The sequence below is a fragment of the Cyanistes caeruleus genome, chromosome 35 (genome assembly GCF_971803275.1).
Source record: "Cyanistes caeruleus chromosome 35, bCyaCae1.hap1.1, whole genome shotgun sequence".
NCBI classification, from domain to species: domain Eukaryota; kingdom Metazoa; phylum Chordata; class Aves; order Passeriformes; family Paridae; genus Cyanistes; species Cyanistes caeruleus.
This window is the reverse complement of record NC_141736.1, coordinates 1,306,692-1,329,658: the sequence shown is the minus strand read 5'-3', so window position 1 is coordinate 1,329,658 and position 22,967 is coordinate 1,306,692. Positions and strand designations below refer to the sequence as shown.

At 66.4% G+C, this 22,967-nt stretch overlaps 1 protein-coding gene across 1 annotated transcript; it reads left to right on the top strand.

Moving 5' to 3' along the window:
* The first annotated feature begins 735 nt into the window (after positions 1 to 735).
* BEST2 (bestrophin 2) lies at positions 736 to 22,241 on the top strand. Its single transcript, XM_086871272.1, has 9 exons — positions 736 to 887; positions 2,671 to 2,765; positions 3,619 to 3,852; positions 6,506 to 6,660; positions 8,030 to 8,107; positions 15,506 to 15,658; positions 16,925 to 17,005; positions 19,073 to 19,224; positions 22,022 to 22,241. Exons 1-9 carry the CDS (start codon positions 736 to 738, stop codon positions 22,239 to 22,241), a joined length of 1,320 nt encoding a protein of 439 aa, XP_086727398.1.
* The last annotated feature ends 726 nt before the right edge of the window (positions 22,242 to 22,967 follow it).

The following is a 22,967-nucleotide window of genomic DNA, read 5'->3' as shown; positions in this document are numbered from 1 at the left end:
AGGGAGGGTCCGGGGGGACAGAGGGAGGGTCCGGGGGGGGACAGAGGGAGGGTCCGGGGGGGACAGAGGGAGGGTCCGGGGGGACAGAGGGAGGGTCCGGGGGGACACAGAGAGGGTCCGGGGGGACAGAGGGATGGCCCGGGGGGGGGACAGGGATGGCCCGGGGGGGACAGGGGGATGGCCCCGGGGGGTGGCCGCGCCACGGGCCGAGTCCCCGGGGGTGGTGGCGGTCCCTGGGTGTCGCTTTGGTGTCGCCCCCGCGGGATTTTGGTGTCCCCAACCCCCCCGGTGCCTCCCTGCGATGTCCCTTGGGGTCCCGTTCCCGGGGGGGGGCGCGTCCACAGGGGTCCCCCGGTGTCCCCTCGGTGTCCCCCGCTGTCCCCCGGTGTCCCCCGGTGCCCCGCGGTGTCCCTCCGGTGTTCCCCAGTGTCCCCTAGATGTCCCGCAGGTGTCCCCCGGTGTCCCCCATTGTCCCCCCGGTGTTCCCGCAGGTGTCCCCGCCGTGTCCCCCATTGACCCCGGTGTCCCCGCAGGTGTCCCCGGTGTCCCCGCGGCGTCCCCCATTGTCTTCCCGCTGTCCCCGCGGTGACCCCGCTGTCCCCCGGTGTCCCCCATTGTCCCCCGGTGTCCCCGCGGCGTCCCCCGCTGTTCCCGCAGGTGACCCCTCTGTCCCCCGCTGTCCCCGCAGGTGTCGCCGGTGTCCCCGCGGTGTCCCCGCGGTGTCGCGGTGTCCCCATGACTGTCACCTACACCTCCCGCGTGGCCACCGCGCGCTTCGGGGGCTTCTCTCAGCTGCTGCTGCTGTGGCGGGGGAGCATCTACAAACTCCTGTACCGGGAGCTGCTCCTCTTCCTCACCGCCTACCTGGGGCTCAGCCTGGCCTACAGGTCCGGGACACCGGGGGACACCGGGGGGACACGGGGGGGACACCGGGGGGACACCACGGGGACACCACGGGAGCATCTACAAACTCCTGTACCGGGAGCTGCTCCTCTTCCTCACCGCCTACCTGGGGCTCAGCCTGGCCTACAGGTCCGGGACACCGGGGGACACCGGGGGGACACTGGGGGACACCGGGGGGACACCGGGGGGACACGGGGGGGACACCGGGGGGACACCGGGGACACCGGGGGGACACCGGGGGACATGGGGGGGACACCGGGGGGACACCGGGGGACACCGGGGACACCGGGGGACAGCGGGGGACAGCGGGGGGCACACCGGGGGGACACCGGGGGGACACCTGGGGGACATGGGGGGACAGCGGAGGGACACCGGGGACACCGGGGGGACATGGGGGACACCGGGGGGACATGGGGGGACACCGGGGGGACACCGGGGGGACACCGGGGGGACATGGGGGGGACACCGGGGGGACACCGGGGGGACACCGGGGGACACCGGGGGACACCAGGGGACACCGGGGGGACACCGGGGGGACACCGGGGACACCGGGGGACACCGGGGGGACACCGGGGGACAGCGGGGATACCGGGGGGACACGGGGGATACCGGGGGGACACCGGGGGGACACCGGGGACACCGGGGACACGGGGGGGACACCGAGGGGACACCGGGGGGACACCGGGGGGACACCACGGGAGCATCTACAAACTCCTGTACCGGGAGCTGCTCCTCTTCCTCACCGCCTACCTGGGGCTCAGCCTGGCCTACAGGTCCGGGACACCGGGGGGACACCGGGGACACACGGGGGGGTCTCGGGGGCCAGGGACAGGAGGGCGGTGGTCCCGACAGGTTCCTGCTGGCCCCCCACGATGTCCCCATGTCCCCCCACGATGTCCCCGTGTCCCCGCAGGTTTTTGCTGTCCCCCCACGATGTCCCCGTGTGTCCCCGCAGGTTCCTGCTGGCCCCTCACGATGTCCCCGTGTCCCCCCACGATGTCCCCGTGTCCCCCCAGGTTTTTGCTGTCCCCCCACGATGTCCCCGTGTCCCCCGCAGGTTTTTGGTGTCCCCACGGTGTCCCCACGATGTCCCCGTGTCCCCGCAGGTTTTTGGTGTCCCCACGGTGTCCCCACGATGTCCCCGTGTCCCCCCCAGGTTTTTGCTGTCCCCCACAATGTCTCCGTGTCCCTCCACGATGTTCCCATGTCCCCAGCATGTCCCCGTGTCCCCCCTAGGATGTCCCCGTGTCCCCCCCACGATGTCCCCGTGTCCCCCCACGATGTCCCCGTGTCCCCGCAGGTTTTTGCTGTCCCCCCACGATGTCCCCATGTCCCCAGGATGTCCCCGTGTCCCCCGCAGGTTTTTGGTGTCCCCCACGATGTCCCCATGTCCCCCCCCAGGTTTTTGGTGTCCCCCCCAGGATGTCCTCGTGTCCCCCACGATGTCCCCGTGTGTCCCCCCAGGTTTTTGCTGTCCCCCCCACGATGTCCCCGTGTGTCCCCGCAGGTTTTTGGTGTCCCCACGGTGTCCCCACGATGTCCCCGTGTCCCCCGCAGGTTTTTGGTGTCCCCACGGTGTCCCCACGATGTCCCCGTGTCCCCCCAGGTTTTTGCTGTCCCCCCACGATGTCCCCGTGTCCCCGCAGGTTTTTGGTGTCCCCACGGTGTCCCCACGATGTCCCCGTGTCCCCCACGATGTCCCCGTGACCCCCCCAGGTTTTTGGTGTCCCCACGGTGTCCCCACGATGTCCCCGTGTGTCCCCGCAGGTTTTTGCTGTCCGAGTCTCAGCGCCGCCTGTTCGAGAAGCTGGTGCTGTACTGTGACAAATCGGCCAACCTGATCCCCGTGTCCTTCGTGCTCGGTGAGACTCCGGGACCCCCCCTGGCACCCCCGGGACCCCCCCCGGGACCCCCAGAACCCCCTGAACCCTCCCGGGACCCCCCCCGGGACCCCCGGGACCCCCCCCCGGGACCACCCAATATCCCCACAGAGCCACCAACCTGATCCCCGTGTCCTTCGTGCTCAGTGAGACCCCCGGGACCCCCCAAGGGACCCCCCCGGGACCCCCCCCGGGACCCCTCCAGGGACCCCCCGGGACCCCCCCCGGGACCCCCCAATATCCCCACAGAGCCACCAACCTGATCCCCGTGTCCTTCGTGCTCGGTGAGACCCCCGGGACCCCCCCAATACCCCTCCCAGTACCCCCATTACCCTCCCAGTGCCCCCAGTATCCTCCCAGTACCCCCTAATACCCATCCCAGTACCCCCAGTACCCTCCCAGTACCCTCTCAGTACCTCCAGTACCTTCCCAGTACCTCCAGTACCCCCCAAATACCCCCAGTACCCCCCAATACCCCTCCCAGTACGTCCCAGTATCTCCCAGTACCCCCAGTACCCTCCCAGTACCTCCCAGTACCTCCCAGTACCCTCCCAATACCCATCCCAGTACCCCCAGTACCTCCCAGTACCTCCCAGTACCCCCTAATACCCATCCCAGTACCTCCCAGTACCCCCAGTACCCTCCCAGTACCTCCCAGTACCTCCCAGTACCCTCCCAATACCCATCCCAGTACCCCCTAATACCCATCCCAGTACCTCCCAGTACCCCCAGTACCCCTCCCAGTACTCTCCCAGTACCCCCAGTACCTCCCAGTACCCCCAGTACCCCCTAATACCCATCCCAGTAGCTCCCAGTAGCTCCCAGTTCCCCGCAGGGTTCTACGTGGCGCTGGTTCTGGAGCGCTGGTGGGGTCAGTTCCGGACGGTCCCGGCTCCAGACGGGCTCATGGTGGCCGTGGCCGGCAGCGTCCACGGCTCGGACGCGCGGGGGCGGCTGCTGCGCCGGACGCTGCTGCGCTACGGGAGCCTGGCCGCGCTGCTCGTGCTCAGAGCGGTCAGCACGCCCGTCTACAAACGATTCCCCACCACTGACCACCTGGTGCAGGCCGGTGAGTGACCCCTGAGTGACCCCTGAGTGACCCCTGAGTGACCCCTGAGTGACCCCTGACCCCTGAGTGACCCCTGACCCCTGAGTGACCCCTGACCACTGACCATGGTACGGCACCGGTCACTCGGTGCTGCGCTACGGGAGCCTGGCCGCGCTGCTCGTGCTCAGAGCGGTCAGCACGCCCGTCTACAAGAGATTCCCCACCACTGACCACCTGGTGCAGGCCGGTGAGTGACCCCTGAGTGACCCCTGAGTGACCCCTGAGTGACCCCTGAGTGACCACTGACCACCTGTGAGTGACCCCTGAGTGACCCCTGACCACTGACCATGGTACAGCACCGGTCACTCGGTGCTGCGCTACGGGAGCCTGGCCGCGCTGCTCGTGCTCAGAGCAGTGACTGACCACTGAGTGACCCCTGAGTGACCCCTGAGTGACCCCTGAGTGACCCCTGAGTGACCCCTGACCCCTGAGTGACCACTGACCCCTGAGTGACCACTGACCACTGACCATGGTACAGCACCGGTCACTCGGTGCTGCGCTACGGGAGCCTGGCCGCGCTGCTCGTGCTCAGAGCGGTCAGCACGCCCGTCTACAAACGATTCCCCACCACTGACCACCTGGTGCAGGCCGGTGAGTGACCCCTGAGTGACCCCTGAGTGACCACTGACCACTGAGTGACCACTGACCTCCTGTGAGTGACCCCTGAGTGACCACTGAGTGACCCCTGACCACTGAGTGACCCCTGAGTGACCCCTGAGTGACCCCTGACCACTGACCATGGTATGGCACCGGTCACTCGGTGCTGCGCTACGGGAGCCTGGCCGCGCTGCTCGTGCTCAGAGCCAGTGAGTGACCCCTGAGTGACCACTGAGTGACCCCTGAGTGACCACTGACCACTGAGTGACCACTGAGTGACCCCTGAGTGACCACTGACCACTGAGTGACCACTGAGTGACCCCTGAGTGACCACTGACCGCTCGGTGCAGGCCAGCGAGTGACCCCTGAGTGACCACTGACCACCTGTAAGTGACCACTGACCTGTGAGTGACCACTGAGTGACCACTGAGTGACCACTGACCACTGACCACCCGCTGAGTGACCGCTGACCGCTTGGTGCAGGCCACTGAGTGACCGCTGACGTCACCAGGTTGTCACTGGGGTGATGTCACATCGGTGGTGACGTCATCATGATGACGTCACCTGACCAGGCGTCCCCTGCTGTGACACCGATGTCACCGGGTGACATCATGGGGCAGAGAGTGACGTCATCATCCAGGGGATGACGCCACAGGGCAGATAGTGACGTCATCAACCAGAGGACGACGTCGCAGGGGCATATGATGACGTCACGGGGCAGATGCTGACGTCATCAACCAGAGGATGACGTCACATGGTAGATGGTGACGTCACGTGGCAGATGGTGACGTCACATGGTAGATGGTGACGTCACGTGGCAGATGGTGACGTCACAGTGCAGACTGTGATGTCACAGGGCAGATGGTGATGTCACGGGACAGATGGTGACGTCACAGGGCAGACTGTGACGTCACAGGGCAGATGGTGACGTCACAGGGCAGACGGTGACGTCACAGCTTTGGGGTGTCATCGGGGGGTCCCCGATGGCTCCAGGGGAGGGGCGATGTCGCCGTCCTGGGGTGACCCCGGCATTGGGGTGACATCACGAGGTCAGGTGACATCACGAGGTCAGGTGACATCACGAGGTCAGGTGACATCACAAGGTCAGGTGACATCACGAGGTCAGGTGACATCATGAGCTCAGGTGACATCACGAGGTCAGGTGACATCACGAGCTCAGGTGACATCACAAGGTCAGGTGACATCACGAGGTCAGGTGACATCATGAGCTCAGGTGACATCACGAGGTCAGGTGACATCACGAGGTCAGGTGACATCATGAGCTCAGGTGACATCACGAGGTCAGGTGACATCACGAGGTCAGGTGACATCACAAGGTCAGGTGATGACACCCCCGGGTTTTGGGGTGCCAGCCCCACTTTCGGGTGACCCCGGGTTTGGGTGATGACCCCGGGGGTTTTGGGGGTGACCCCGGGGGTTTGGGGTGATCCCGGATGCCTCGAGTTTTGGGGTGACCCCCGGTTTTGGGGTCCCCCCCAGTTTTGGGGTCCCCCCCGGTTTTGGGCTCCCCCCGGTTTTGGGGTGACCTGGGGGTTTGGGGTGATGTCCCCCCCGGTTTTGGACTCCCCCCCGATTTTGGGGTCCCCCCGGTTTTGGGGTGACCTGGGGGTTTGGGGTGATGTCCCCCCTGGTTTTGGACTCCCCCCCGGTTTTGGAGTCCCCCCCGATTTTGGGGTCCCTCCCGGGTTTTGGGGTCCCCTGGTTTTGGGCTCCCCCCGGTTTTGGGGCTCCCCCCTGGGTTTTGGGGTGACCCGGAGGTTTGGGGTGATGTCACGGGGGGTTTTGGGGTGTCCCCCCGGTTTTGGGGTGATGTCACGGGGGTTTTGGGGTCCCCCCGGTTTTGGGGTGACGCGGGGGTTTTGGTGTGACGCGGGGGTTTTGGGGTCCCCCGGTTTTGGGGTGATGTCACGGGGGGTTTTGGGGTCCCCCCGGTTTTGGGGTCCCCCCGGTTTTGGGGTGTCCCGGCGGTTTTGGGGTGACGCGGGGGTCCCCGCAGGGTTCCTGACGCGCGAGGAGCGCCGCCGGCTGGAGGGGCTGCGCTCGCCCTACAACAAATTCTGGGTGCCGTGCGCCTGGTTCGGGGCGCTGGCGGGGCAGGCGCGCAGAGAGGGACGCGTCAGGGACGACTGCGCCCTAAAACTGCTCATGGAGGTACCCCCAAAGCTGCGACACCCCAAAAACCGCCCGGGACCACCAGGGACACCCCGGGACACCCTGAAACACCCCGGGACACCCCAAAAACCACCCGGGACACCCCAAAAACCCCCCGAGACCACCCTGAAACACCTCGGGACACCCTGAAACACCCCGGGACACCCCAAAAACCCCCCGGGACCCCCCTGAAACACCCCCGAACCCCCCGCGACACCCCAAAAACCCCCCGGGACACCCCAAAAACCGCCTGGGACCCCCCTGAAACACCTCGGGACACCCCCAAACCTGCGACACCCCAAAAACCCCCCGGGACCACCAGGGACACCCCGGGACACCCTGAAACACCCCCGGACCCCCCGGGACACCCCAAAAACCCCCCGGGACCACCCTGAAACACCTCGGGACACCCCCAAACCTGCGACACCCCAAAAACCGCCCGGGACCCCCTGAAACACCCCCGAACCCCCCGGGACACCCCAAAAACCGCCTGGGACACCCAGGGACCCCCCAAGACCCCCCCTGAAATAACCCTAAACTCCCCGGGACCCCCCCGGGACACCCCAAAACCCCCAGGACCCCCTGAAACACCCCGGGACCACCAGGGACACCCCCAAACCACCCGGGACACCCCCAAACCACCCGGGACACCCCTGAAACACCCAGGGACACCCCTGAAACACCCCCGGACCCCCTGAAACACCCCCGGGACCCCGCGAAACACCCCGGGACACCCAGGGACACCCCCAGGGACACCCCCGGGGACACCCCAGGACACCCAGGGACCCCCAGGACACCCAGGGACCCCCAGGACACCCAGGGACCCCCAGGACCCCCCTAAAACCCCTGGGACCCCCTGAACCCTCCCAGGACCCCCCTGAAACACCTCGGGACCACCAGGGACACCCAGGGACCCCCTGAAACACCCCCGAACCCCCCAGGACCCCCTGGGACACCCCGGGACCACCAGGGACACCCCCAACCCCCCCGGGACACCCCTGAAACCCCCGGGACCCCCTGAAACCCCCCGGGACAACCCGGGACACCCCAGGACACCCCCGAACCCCCAGGGACCCCCCGGGACACCCAGGGACACCCAGGACCCCCTGAAACCCCCCGGGACCCCACGAAACACCCCGCGACACCCAGGGACACCCCAAAACCCCCCGGGACCCCCTGAGAGCCCCCGGAACCCCCCGGGACCCCCCTGAGCCCCCCGGAACCCCCCTGAGCCCCCCGGGACCCCCCTGAGCCCCCCGGGACCCCCCTGAGCCCCCTGGGACACCCCCAACCCCCCCGGGACCCCCTGAGCCCCCCGGGACCCCCCCACCCCCCCCGGGACCCCCCTGAGCCCCCCGGGACCCCCCAGGAGCTGAACCGGTTCCGGGCCCACTGCAGCCTCCTGTTCCACTACGACTGGATCAGCGTCCCGCTGGTGTACACACAGGTGAGGGCACCTGGGACACCTGGGGACACCTGGGGACACCTGGGGACACCTGGGGACACCTGGGGACACCTGGGGCACACCTGGGGACAACAAAAACACACCTGGGGACACCTGGGACACCTGGGGACACACCTGGGGACACCTGGGGACACCTGGGACACCTGGGGACACCTGGGGACACACCTGGGGACAGCAAAAACACACCTGGGGACACCTGGGACACACCTGGGACACACCTGGGGATAGCTGGGGACACCAAAAACACACCTGGGGACACACCTGGAGACACCTGGGACACCTGGGGACAACAAAAACACACCTGGGGACACCAAAAACACACCTGGGGACACCTGGGGACACACCTGGGGACACCTGGGGACACCTGGGGACACCTGGGACACACCTGGGACACACCTGGGACACACCTGGGGACACCGGGGACACCTGGGACACACCTGGGGACACACCTGGGGATACCTGGGGATACCTGGGGGGATAATGGGGATATCTGGGGCACATCTGGGTGTACCTGGGGACACCTGGGACACACCTGGGGGCACCTGGGGATACCTGGGGGGCCTGGGGGGCCTGGGGGGCCTGGGGACACCTGGGACACACCTGGGGACACACCTGGGACACCTGGGGACACACCTGGGGACACCTGGGACACCTGGGACACCTGGGACACCTGGGGACACCTGGGGACACCTGGGGACAACAAAAACACACCTGGGGACACAAAAAACACACCTGGGACACCTGGGGACACCTGGGGCACATCTGGGGGTACCTGGGGACACCTGGGACACACCTGGGGACACCTGGGGATACCTGGGACACACCTGGGGACACCCAGAAGGTCGAGGTCCATGGCAGGTGTCCCGCAGGTGGTGACCATCGCCGTGTACACCTTTTTCCTCACCTGTCTGATCGGGCGGCAGTTCCTGGACCCCGCCCAGGGCTGGGGGGGACACCTGGGACACACCTGGGGACACCTGGGGATATCTGGGGATACCTGGGACACACCTGGGGATACCTGGGACACACCTGGGGCACACCTGGGGACACCTGGGGACACCTGGGGACACACCTGGGACACCTGGGACACCTGGGACACACCTGGGGGACACCTGGGGGGATAATGGGGATATCTGGGACACACCTGGGACACCTGGGACACACCTGGGGACACCTGGGACACACCAGGGACACACCTGGGGACACCTGGGGATACCTGAGACACACCTGGGACACACCTGGGACACACCTGGGGACACCTGGGACACCTGGGGATACCTGGGGACACCTGGGACACACCTGGGACACACCTGGGGACACCTGGGGACACCTGGGACACCTGGGACACACCTGGGACACCCCTGGGGACACCCAGAAGGTCGAGGTCCATGGCAGGTGTCCCGCAGGTGGTGACCATCGCCGTGTACACCTTTTTCCTCACCTGTCTGATCGGGCGGCAGTTCCTGGACCCCGCCCAGGGCTGGGGGGGACACCTGGGGACACCTGGGACACACCTGGGGACACCTGGGACACACCTGGGGATACCTGGGGACACCTGGGACACACCTGGGGACACCTGGGGACACCTGGGGACACACCTGGGACACACCTGGGGACACCTGGGGACACCTGGGGACACCTGGGACACCTGGGACACCTGGGACACACCTGGGACACACCTGGGGGACACCTGGGGGGATAATGGGGATATCTGGGACACACCTGGGACACCTGGGACACACCTGGGGACACCTGGGACACACCAGGGACACACCTGGGGACACCTGGGGATACCTGGAGGGATAATGGGGATACCTGGGGCACATCTGGGGGTACCTGGGGACACCTGGGACACACCTGGGGGCACCTGGGACACACCTGGGGACACCTGGGGATACCTGGGGACACACCTGGGGACACCCAGAAGGTCGAGGTCCATGGCAGGTGTCCCGCAGGTGGTGACCATCGCCGTGTACACCTTTTTCCTCACCTGTCTGATCGGGCGGCAGTTCCTGGACCCCGCCCAGGGCTGGGGGGGACACCTGGGACACACCTGGGGACACCTGGGGATATCTGGGGATACCTGGGACACACCTGGGGATACCTGGGGGGATAATGGGGATATCTGGGACACACCTGGGACACCTGGGACACACCTGGGGACACCTGGGACACACCAGGGACACACCTGGGGACACCTGGGGATACCTGAGACACACCTGGGACACACCTGGGACACACCTGGGGACACCTGGGGACACCTGGGACACCTGGGACACACCTGGGACACACCTGGGGACACCCAGAAGGTCGAGGTCCATGGCAGGTGTCCCGCAGGTGGTGACCATCGCCGTGTACACCTTTTTCCTCACCTGTCTGATTGGGCGGCAGTTCCTGGACCCCGCCCAGGGCTGGGGGGGACACCTGGGACACACCTGGGGACACCTGGGGATATCTGGGGATACCTGGGACACACCTGGGGGACACCTGGGGGGATAATGGGGATATCTGGGACACACCTGGGACACCTGGGACACACCTGGGGACACCTGGGACACACCAGGGACACACCTGGGGACACCTGGGGATACCTGGAGGGATAATGGGGATACCTGGGGCACATCTGGGGGTACCTGGGGACACCTGGGACACCTGGGACACACCTGGGACACACCTGGGGACACCTGGGGATACCTGAGACACACCTGGGACACACCTGGGACACACCTGGGGACACCTGGGGACACCTGGGACACCTGGGACACACCTGGGACACACCTGGGGACACCCAGAAGGTCGAGGTCCATGGCAGGTGTCCCGCAGGTGGTGACCATCGCCGTGTACACCTTTTTCCTCACCTGTCTGATCGGGCGGCAGTTCCTGGACCCCGCCCAGGGCTGGGGGGGACACCTGGGGACACCTGGGACACACCTGGGGACACCTGGGACACACCTGGGGATACCTGGGGACACCTGGGACACACCTGGGGACACCTGGGGACACCTGGGGACACACCTGGGACACACCTGGGGACACCTGGGGACACCTGGGGACACCTGGGGACACACCTGGGACACACCTGGGGACACCTGGGGACACCTGGGGACACACCTGGGACACCTGGGACACCTGGGACACACCTGGGACACACCTGGGGGACACCTGGGGGGATAATGGGGATATCTGGGACACACCTGGGACACCTGGGACACACCTGGGGACACCTGGGACACACCAGGGACACACCTGGGGACACCTGGGGACACCTGGGGACACACCTGGGACACCTGGGACACCTGGGACACACCTGGGGGACACCTGGGGGGATAATGGGGATATCTGGGACACACCTGGGACACCTGGGACACACCTGGGGACACCTGGGACACACCAGGGACACACCTGGGGACACCTGGGGATACCTGAGACACACCTGGGACACACCTGGGACACACCTGGGGACACCTGGGACACCTGGGGATACCTGGGGACACCTGGGACACACCTGGGACACACCTGGGGACACCTGGGGACACCTGGGACACCTGGGACACACCTGGGACACCCCTGGGGACACCCAGAAGGTCGAGGTCCATGGCAGGTGTCCCGCAGGTGGTGACCATCGCCGTGTACACCTTTTTCCTCACCTGTCTGATCGGGCGGCAGTTCCTGGACCCCGCCCAGGGCTGGGGGGGACACCTGGGGACACCTGGGACACACCTGGGGACACCTGGGACACACCTGGGGATACCTGGGGACACCTGGGACACACCTGGGGACACCTGGGGACACCTGGGGACACACCTGGGACACACCTGGGGACACCTGGGGACACCTGGGGACACCTGGGACACCTGGGACACCTGGGACACACCTGGGACACACCTGGGGGACACCTGGGGGGATAATGGGGATATCTGGGACACACCTGGGACACCTGGGACACACCTGGGGACACCTGGGACACACCAGGGACACACCTGGGGACACCTGGGGATACCTGGAGGGATAATGGGGATACCTGGGGCACATCTGGGGGTACCTGGGGACACCTGGGACACACCTGGGGGCACCTGGGACACACCTGGGGACACCTGGGGATACCTGGGGACACACCTGGGGACACCCAGAAGGTCGAGGTCCATGGCAGGTGTCCCGCAGGTGGTGACCATCGCCGTGTACACCTTTTTCCTCACCTGTCTGATCGGGCGGCAGTTCCTGGACCCCGCCCAGGGCTGGGGGGGACACCTGGGACACACCTGGGGACACCTGGGGATATCTGGGGATACCTGGGACACACCTGGGGGACACCTGGGGGGATAATGGGGATATCTGGGACACACCTGGGACACCTGGGACACACCTGGGGACACCTGGGACACACCAGGGACACACCTGGGGACACCTGGGGATACCTGAGACACACCTGGGACACACCTGGGACACACCTGGGGACACCTGGGGACACCTGGGACACCTGGGACACACCTGGGACACACCTGGGGACACCCAGAAGGTCGAGGTCCATGGCAGGTGTCCCGCAGGTGGTGACCATCGCCGTGTACACCTTTTTCCTCACCTGTCTGATCGGGCGGCAGTTCCTGGACCCCGCCCAGGGCTGGGGGGGACACCTGGGGACACCTGGGACACACCTGGGGACACCTGGGACACACCTGGGGATACCTGGGGACACCTGGGACACACCTGGGGACACCTGGGGACACCTGGGGACACACCTGGGACACACCTGGGGACACCTGGGGACACCTGGGGACACCTGGGGACACACCTGGGACACACCTGGGGACACCTGGGGACACCTGGGGACACACCTGGGACACCTGGGACACCTGGGACACACCTGGGACACACCTGGGGGACACCTGGGGGGATAATGGGGATATCTGGGACACACCTGGGACACCTGGGACACACCTGGGGACACCTGGGACACACCAGGGACACACCTGGGGACACCTGGGGATACCTGAGACACACCTGGGGATACCAGGGACACACCTGGGGACACCTGGGGGGATAATGGGGATATCTGGGACACACCAGGGACACACCTGGGGACACCTGGGGATACCTGAGACACACCTGGGGATACCAGGGACACACCTGGTGACACCTGGGGATACCTGTGACACACCTGGGGACACCTGGGACACACCTGGGGATACCTGGGGATACCTGGAGGGATAATGGGGATACCTGGGGCACATCTGGGGGTACCTGGGGACACCTGGGACACACCTGGGGGCACCTGGGGACACCTGGGGACACCTGGGGATACCTGGGACACACCTGGGGACACCTGGGGATACCTGGGGACACCTGGGGATATCTGGGGGGATAATGGGGACACCTGGGACACATCTGGGGGTACCTGGGGACACCTGGGACACACCTGGGGGCACCTGGGGACACCTGGGGATACCTGGGGATACCTGGGGACACCTGGGACACCCCTGGGGCACACCTGGGGACACCTGGGACACCCCTGGGGACACCCAGAAGGTCGAGGTCCATGGCAGGTGTCCCGCAGGTGGTGACCATCGCCGTGTACACCTTTTTCCTCACCTGTCTGATCGGGCGGCAGTTCCTGGACCCCGCCCAGGGCTGGGGGGGACACCTGGGGACACCTGGGACACACCTGGGGACACCTGGGACACACCTGGGGATACCTGGGGACACCTGGGACACACCTGGGGACACCTGGGGACACCTGGGGACACACCTGGGACACACCTGGGGACACCTGGGGACACCTGGGGACACCTGGGACACCTGGGACACCTGGGACACACCTGGGACACACCTGGGGGACACCTGGGGGGATAATGGGGATATCTGGGACACACCTGGGACACCTGGGACACACCTGGGGACACCTGGGACACACCAGGGACACACCTGGGGACACCTGGGGATACCTGGAGGGATAATGGGGATACCTGGGGCACATCTGGGGGTACCTGGGGACACCTGGGACACACCTGGGGGCACCTGGGACACACCTGGGGACACCTGGGGATACCTGGGGACACACCTGGGGACACCCAGAAGGTCGAGGTCCATGGCAGGTGTCCCGCAGGTGGTGACCATCGCCGTGTACACCTTTTTCCTCACCTGTCTGATTGGGCGGCAGTTCCTGGACCCCGCCCAGGGCTGGGGGGGACACCTGGGGACACCTGGGACACACCTGGGGACACCTGGGGATATCTGGGGATACCTGGGACACACCTGGGGGACACCTGGGGGGATAATGGGGATATCTGGGACACACCTGGGACACCTGGGACACACCTGGGGACACCTGGGACACACCAGGGACACACCTGGGGACACCTGGGGATACCTGAGACACACCTGGGACACACCTGGGACACACCTGGGGACACCTGGGGACACCTGGGACACCTGGGACACACCTGGGACACACCTGGGGACACCCAGAAGGTCGAGGTCCATGGCAGGTGTCCCGCAGGTGGTGACCATCGCCGTGTACACCTTTTTCCTCACCTGTCTGATCGGGCGGCAGTTCCTGGACCCCGCCCAGGGCTGGGGGACACACCTGGGGACACCTGGGACACACCTGGGGATACCTGGGACACCTGGGACACACCTGGGGACACCTGGGACACACCTGGGGATACCTGGGACACCTGGGACACACCTGGGGACACCTGGGGCACATCTGGGGGTACCTGGGGACACCTGGGGACACCTGGGGACACCTGGGACACACCTGGGGACACCTGGGACACACCTGGGGACACCTGGGGACACCTGGGGGGATAATGGGGATACCTGGGGCACATCTGGGTGTACCTGGGGACACCTGGGACACACCTGGGGACACCTGGGGATACCTGGGACACACCTGGGGACAACAAAAACACACCTGGGGACACACCTGGGGACACCTGGGATACACCTGGGGACACCTGGGGATACCTGGGGACACCTGGGGACACCTGGGGGCACCTGGGACACACCTGGGGACACCTGGGGATACCTGGGACACACCTGGGGACACCTGGGGACACCTGGGGACACCTGGGGGGATAATGGGGATACCTGGGGCACATCTGGGGACACCTGGGGATACCTGGGGACACCTGGGGGATAATGGGGATATCTGGGACACACCTGGGACACACCTGGGGACACCTGGGACACACCTGGGGATACCTGGGGATACCTGGAGGGATAATGGGGATACCTGGGGCACATCTGGGGGTACCTGGGGACACCTGGGACACACCTGGGGGCACCTGGGACACACCTGGGGACACCTGGGGATACCTGGGGACACCTGGGACACACCTGGGGACACCCAGAAGGTCGAGGTCCATGGCAGGTGTCCCGCAGGTGGTGACCATCGCCGTGTACACCTTTTTCCTCACCTGTCTGATCGGGCGGCAGTTCCTGGACCCCGCCCAGGGCTACGCGGGGCACGAGCTGGACCTGGGCGTGCCCGTGTTCACCTTGCTGCAGTTCTTCTTCTACGTGGGCTGGCTCAAGGTGGGCGGGGGGCTCACCTGAGACCCCCGGGCTCACCTGAGACCCCCCAGGGCTCACCTGAGACCCCCTGGGCACACCTGAGACCCCCTGGGCACACCTGAGACCCCCCCCGGCTCACCTGGGCCCCCCCCGCTCACCTGAGACCCCCTGGGGACACCTGAGACCCTCCCGGGCTCACCTGAGACCCCCCCCGAGCTCACCTGAGACCCCCCCCGAGCTCACCTGAGACCCCCGGGCTCACCTGAGACCCCCAGGGCTCACCTGAGACCCCCTGGGCACACCTGAGACCCCCCCCGGCTCACCTGGGCCCCCCCCGCTCACCTGAGCCCCCCCCCGAGCTCACCTGAGCCCCCCCCCGAGCTCACCTGAGCCCCCCCCGCTCACCTGAGACCCCCCAGGGCTCACCTGCGACCCCCCCGGGCTCACCTGAGACCCCCGAGCTCACCTGAGCCCCCCCCGAGCTCACCTGAGACCCCCTGAGCTCACCTGAGACCCCTCCCGGCTCACCTGAGACCCCCTGGGCACACCTGAGACCCCCCCTGCTCAACTGAGCCCCCCCCTGCTCACCTGAGCCCCCCCCGGGCTCACCTGAGCCTCCCCCGGGCTCACCTGAGCTCACCTGAGCCCCCCCCGAGCTCACCTGAGCGCCCCCGGGCTCACCCGAGCTCACCTGAGCCCCCCTCCCAGCTCACCTGAGCCCCCCCCGGTCTCACCTGAGCTCACCTGAGCCCCCCCCCGAGCTCACCTGAGACCCCCTGAGCTCACCTGAGACCCCCCCAGCTCACCTGAGCCCCCCCCCGAGCTCACCTGAGACCCCCCCGAGCTCACCTGAGCCCCCCCCCGAGCTCACCTGAGCCCCCCCCGGTCTCACCTGAGCTCACCTGAGCCCCCCCCGGGCTCACCTGAGCTCACCTGAGCCCCCCCGGGCTCACCTGAGACCCCCCCCTGCTCACCTGAGCTCACCTGAGCCCCCTCCCAGCTCACCTGAGCCCCCCCCGGGCTCACCTGAGCTCACCTGAGCCCCCCCCCGGGCTCACCTGAGCCCCCCCCGGTCTCACCTGAGCTCACCTGAGCCCCCCCCCGAGCTCAACTGAGCTCACCTGAGCCCCCCCCCGAGCTCACCTGAGCCTCCCCTCCCCCCCCGGCTCACCTGAGCCCCCCCCGAGCTCACCTGAGCCCCCCCCGAGCTCACCCGAGCTCACCTGAGCCCCCCCCGGGCTCACCTGAGCTCACCTGAGCCCCCCCCGGGCTCACCTGTCCCCGCAGGTGGCCGAGCAGCTCATTAACCCTTTCGGGGAGGATGATGATGATTTCGAGACCAACACGCTCATCGACAGAAACTTCCAGGTGGGTGGGGGGCGCCGGGGGGGGGGGGAGGGACCCCCAGGTGTGTCCAGGTGTGCTCAGGGGTACCCCAGGTGTGTTCAGAGCACCCCCAGGTGTGTGTGGAGTGTCCCCAGGTGTGTTCATGACACCTCCAGGTGTGGGGGGGGCACCTCAAGGTGGGTGTGGGGCACCCCAGGTGTGTCCAGGTGTGCTCAGGGGTACCTCAGGTGTGTTCATGACACCCCCAGGTGTGTCCTGGGCACCCCCAGGCGTGTGTGGAGTGTCCCCAGGTGTGTGTGGAGTGTCCCCAGGCGTGTGTGGAGTGTCCCCAGGTGTGTGTGGAGTGTCCCCAGGTGTGTGTGGAGTGTCCCCAGGTGTGTGTGGAGTGTCCCCAGGTGTGTTCATGACACCTCCAGGTGTGGGGGGGGGCACCTCCAGGCGAGTATGGGGTACCCCAGGTGTGTTCAGAGCACCCCCAGGTGTGTCCTGGGCACCCACAGGTGGGCGTGGAGAGTCCCCAGGTGTGTCCAGGTGTGTCCAGGTGTGCTCAGGGATACCCCAGCTGTGCCCCAGGTGTACCCCAGGTGTGCCCAGGTGTGTCCAGGTGTACCCCAGGTGTACCCCAGGTGTGCCCCAGGTGTCCCCAGGTGTGTCCAGGTGTACCCCAGGTGTCCCCAGGTGTACCCCAGGTGTGCCCAGGTGTGTCCAGGTGTACCCCAGGTGTGTCCAGGTGTGCCCCAGGTGTGCCCCAGGTGTCCCCAGGTGTACCCCAGGTGTGCCCCAGGTGTGTCCAGGTGTGTCCAGGTGTACCCCAGGTGTGTCCAGGTGTGTTCAGGTGTGCCCAGGTGTGCCCCAGGTGTGCCCAGGTGTACCCCAGGTGTGTCCAGGTGTCCCCAGGTGTCCCCAGATGTACCCCAGGTGTGCCCCAGGTGTGTCCAGGTGTGTCCAGGTGTACCCCAGGTGTGTCCAGGTGTGTTCAGGTGTGCCCAGGTGTGCCCCAGGTGTGCCCAGGTGTACCCCAGGTGTGTCCAGGTGTACCCCAGGTGTCCCCAGGTGTGCCCCAGGTGTGCCCAGGTGTGTCCAGGTGTGTTCAGGTGTGCCCAGGTGTGTCCAGGTGTACCCCAGGTGTGTCCAGGTGTGTCCAGGTGTGCCCCAGGTGTACCCCAGGTGTGTCCAGGTGTCCCCAGGTGTGCCCCAGATGTGCCCAGGTGTGCCCCAGGTGTGCCCCAGGTGTGTCCAGGTGTGTTCAGGTGTACCCCAGGTGTGCCCAGGTGTGCCCCAGGTGTTGCCAGGTGTGTCCAGGTGTGTTCAGGGGTACCCCAGGTGTGCCCCAGGTGTGTCCAGGTGTGTCCAGGTGTGTTCAGGGGTACCCCAGGTGTCCCCAGGTGTGTCCAGGTGTGTCCAGGTGTGTCCAGGTGTACCCCAGGTGTGCCCAGGTGTGTCTCAGGTGTGCCCAGGTGTACCCCAGGTGTGTCCAGGTGTACCCCAGGTGTGCCCAGGTGTACCCCAGGTGTGCCCAGGTGTGTCCAGGTGTACCCCAGGTGTGCCCAGGTGTGTCCAGGTGTGTCCAGGTGTACCCCAGGTGTGTCCAGGTGTACCCCAGGTGTACCCCAGGTGTGTCCAGGTGTACCCCAGGTGTGTCCAGGTGTGTCCAGGTGTGTCCAGGTGTGTTCAGGTGTACCCCAGGTGTGTCCAGGTGTGTCCAGGTGTACTCCAGGTGTGCCCCAGGTGTGCCCAGGTGTGTCCAGGTGTGCCCAGGTGTGTCCAGGTGTGTCCAGGTGTACCCAGGTGTGCTCAGGGATACCCCAGGTGTACCCCAGGTGTGCCCAGGTGTACCCCAGGTGTACCCCAGGTGTGCCCAGGTGTGCCCAGGTGTACTCCAGGTGTGCCCAGGTGTGTCCAGGTGTGCCCCAGGTGTACTCCAGGTGTGCCCAGGTGTGTCCAGGTGTACCCCAGGTGTGCTCAGGGATACCCCAGGTGTGTCCAGGTGTACCCAGGTGTGCTCAGGGATACCCCAGGTGTGTCCAGGTGTACCCCAGGTGTACTCCAGGTGTGCCCAGGTGTGCTCACCTGTCCCCACCTGCCCAGGTGTCCATGCTGGCTGTGGACGAGCTCTACGGGGAGGTTCCGGAGCTGGAGCGGGATCGGTACTGGGGGACCCCCGCCCCCCGCGCCCCCTACACGGCGGCGGCCGCGCCCCCCCGGCACCCCGCCTTCCGCGGCTCCGCCTTCGACGTCACGTGAGCGCCCCCCAAAATCCCGGGGATCCCCAAAAACCCCGGCACCCCCAAAAACCCCGGGACCCCACCCTGGGACCCCCAAAAACCCCGGGCACCCCACCCTGGGACCCCCAACCCCCCCCCGGCACCCCGCCTTCCGCGGCTCCGCCTTCGACGTCACGTGAGCGCCCCCCAAAATCCCGGCACCCCCAAAAACCCCGGGACCCCACCCTGGGACCCCCAAACCCCCCCCGGCACCCCGCCTTCCGCGGCTCCGCCTTCGACGTCACGTGAGCGCCCCCCAAAATCCCGGGGACCCCCAAAAACCCCAAACCCCCAAAAACCCCGGGCACCCCCACCCTGGGACCCCCAAAAACCCGGGGACCCCACCCTGAGACCCCCAAAAACCCGAGGACCCCACCCTGAGACCCCCAAAAACCCGGGGACCCCCACCCTGGGATCGCCACCCTGGGGCCCCCCCAAACTCCACCTTAGGACCCCCAAACCCCCACCCTGGGACCCCCAAACTCCACCCAGGGACCCCCAAATCCCCACCTTAGGACCCCCAAACTCCACCCTGGGACCCCCAAACCCCCACCTTGGGACCCCCAAATCCCCACCCTGGGACCCCCAAATTCCACCCAGAGACCCCCAAACCCCCCAGGGACCCCCAAACCCCCACCTTGGGACCCCCAAACCCCCCAGGGACCCCCAAATCCCCACCCAGAGACCCCCAAACACCCCCAAGGACCCCCACCCTGGGACCCCCAAACCCCCCCCAGGGGCCCCCAAATCCCCACCCTGGGACCCCCAAAATCCACCCAGGGACCCCCAAACTCCACCCTGAGACCCCCAAACCCCCACCTTGGGACCCCCAACCTGGGACCCCCAAACTCCCACCCTGGGACCCCCAAACCCCCACATTGGGACCCCCAAATTCCACCCTGGGAGCCCCTGGACCGCCCCCAGGGACCCCCAAACCCCCCCCAGGGACCCCCAAACTCCACCCTGAGACCCCCAAACCCCCCCCAGGGACCCCCAAACTCCACCCTGAGACCCCACCCTGGGACCCCCAAATCCCCACCCTGGGACCCCCAAACTCCACCCTGGGACACCCAAACTCCACCCAGAGACCCCCAAACTCCACCCTGGGACCCCCAAACCCCCACCTTGGGACCCCCAAACCCCCCCCAGGGACCCCCAAATCCCCCGAGTTGATTTTGGGGGTCTCCGGGGTGGTGGCTGGGAGGATTTTGGGGTGACCCCTCCCCTCCCCCGCAGCCTGGCCAAGGAGGAGATGCAATTCCAACCCCTGGAGGAAATCGGGGACCCCCTTGGGGAAACCGGGGACCCCCTGGACCCCTCCTTGGGACCCCCAACCTGGGACCCCCAAACTCCCACCTTGGGACCCCCAAACTCCACCCTGGGACCCCAAACTCCCACCCTGAGACCCCCCCCAGGGACCCCCAAATCCCCACCCTGGAACCCCCAAACTCCACCCAGGGACCCTCAAACCCCACCCAGGGACCCCCAAACCCCCACCTTGGGACCCCAAACTCCACCCTGGGACCCCAAACCTGCCCCAGGGACCCCCAAACCCCCACCTTGGGACCCCCAAACCCCCACACTGGGACCCCCAAACGCCCCCCAGGGACCCCCAAACCCCACCCAGGGACCCCCAAACTCCACCCTGGGACCCCCAAATCCCCACCCTGGGACCCCCAAACCCCCACCTTGGGACCCCCAAACGCCCCCCAGGGACCCCCAAACGCCCCCCAGGGACCCCCAAACCCCCCCCAGGGACCCCCAAACTCCACCCTGAGACTCCCAAACTCCACCCTGGGACCCCCAAACGCCCCCCAGGGACCCCCAAATCCCCACCCAGGGACCCCCAAACTCCCACCTTGGGACCCCCAAACTCCACCCTGGGACCCCCAAACTCCCACCCTGAGACCCCACCCTGGGACCCCCAAATCCCCACCCTGGGACCCCCAAACCCCACCCAGGGACCCCCAAACCCCCACCTTGGGACCCCCAAACGCCCCCCAGAGACCCCCAAACGCACCCCAGGGACCCCCAAACCCCACCCAGGGACCCCCAAACCCCCACCTTGGGACCCCCAAACGCCCCCCAGGGACCCCCAAACCCCCACCTTGGGACCCCCAAACGCCCCCCAGGGACCCCCAAACTCCACCCAGGGACCCCCAAACTCCACCCTGAGACCCCCAAACTCCCACATTGGGACCCCCAAACTCCAACCTGGGACCCCCAAACCCCCACCTTTGGACCCCAAACCCTCCAGGGACCCCCAAACGCCCCCCAGGGACCCCCAAACCCCCCCCAGGGACCCCCAAACCCCCCCCAGGGACCCCCAAACTCCACCCAGGGACTCCCCCAAACTCCACCCTGAGACCCCACCCAGGGACCCCCAAACCCCCCCCAGGGACCCCCAAATCCCCACCTTGGGACCCCCAAACCTCCCCCAGGGACCCCCAAACTCCACCCTGGGACCCCACCCTGGGACCCCCAAATCCCCACCTTGGGACCCCAAACTCCACCCTAGGACCCCCAAACTCCATCCAGGGACCCCCAAACCCCCACCCTGGGACCCCCAAATTCCCACATTGGGACCCCCAAATTCCACCCTGGGAGACCCAAACCCCCCCCAGGGACCCCCAAACTCCACCCTGGGACCCCAAACCTGACCCAGGGACCCCCAAATCCCCACCTTGGGACCCCCAAACCTTCCGAGTTGATTTTGGGGTCTCCGGGGTGGGGGTTGGGAGGATTTTGGGGTGACCCCTCCCCTCCCCCGCAGCCTGGCCAAGGAGGAGATGCAATTCCAACCCCTGGAGGAAATCGGGGACCCCCTTGGGGAAACCGGGGACCCCCTGGACCCCTCCCCGCGGCTCCCCCGCCCGTCCCGGCTCCGCAGCAAGAGCAGCCCCGAGGGGGGGGCGCCCCCCGAGACCCCCCCGGGGGATGGGGACCCCCAGGATCGGTGGCTGCTGCACCCCAGCGCCGAGGAGGGGGTGTGAGGGGGGCACCCCAAAAAAACAACACCCCGAGCCCCCCTCCCCAAAATAAACAGCCCCAAAATCCTGGGGATTTACCGGGAAAACGGCGGAACCCGAAATTCGGGCACTCCCGGGGGGGGGAGAGGGTTCGGCACGGGAAGGGAACCCCAAAAATCTCCGGGGGGGGGAGGGGGAGAGAGCCCGGAATTCCAGAGCCCGGAATTCCACAGCTGGAATTTCCACAGCTGGAATTCCACAGCCAAAATTTCCACAGCTGGAATTCCACACCCGAAATTCCACACCCGGAATTCCACACCCGAAATTCCACAGCCAAAATTTCCACAGCCAAAATTTCCACAGCTGGAATTCCGCATCTGGAATTCCACACCCGAAATTCCACAGCCAAAATTCCACAGCCAAAATTCCACACCCAAAATTCCACAGCTGAAATTTCCACAGCTGGAATTCCACACCCGAAATTCCAGACCCAGAATTCCAGACCCGGAATTCCACAGCCAAAATTCCACAGCCAAAATTTCCACAGCTGGAATTCCGCATCTGGAGTTCCACACCCGAAATTCCACAGCTGGAATTCCACACCCGGAATTTCACATCTGGGATTCCACACCTGAAATTCCAGAGCCAAAATTCCAGAGCCGGAATTCCAGACCCGGAATTCCACACCCGAAATTCCACAGCTGGAATTCCAGACCCGGAATTCCACACCCGAAATTCCACAGCTGGAAT

Excerpts from the sequence above, each read along its gene's own strand:
- BEST2 (XM_086871272.1), top strand. The coding sequence starts at position 736 with ATGACTGTCACCTACACCTCCCGCGTGGCCACCGCGCGCTTCGGGGGC. Across the intron at positions 888-2,670 it reads GGGCTCAGCCTGGCCTACAG|GTTTTTGCTGTCCGAGTCTC; the intron begins GTCCGGGACACC and ends GTGTCCCCGCAG. Across the intron at positions 6,661-8,029 it reads CCCTAAAACTGCTCATGGAG|GAGCTGAACCGGTTCCGGGC; the intron begins GTACCCCCAAAG and ends GGGACCCCCCAG.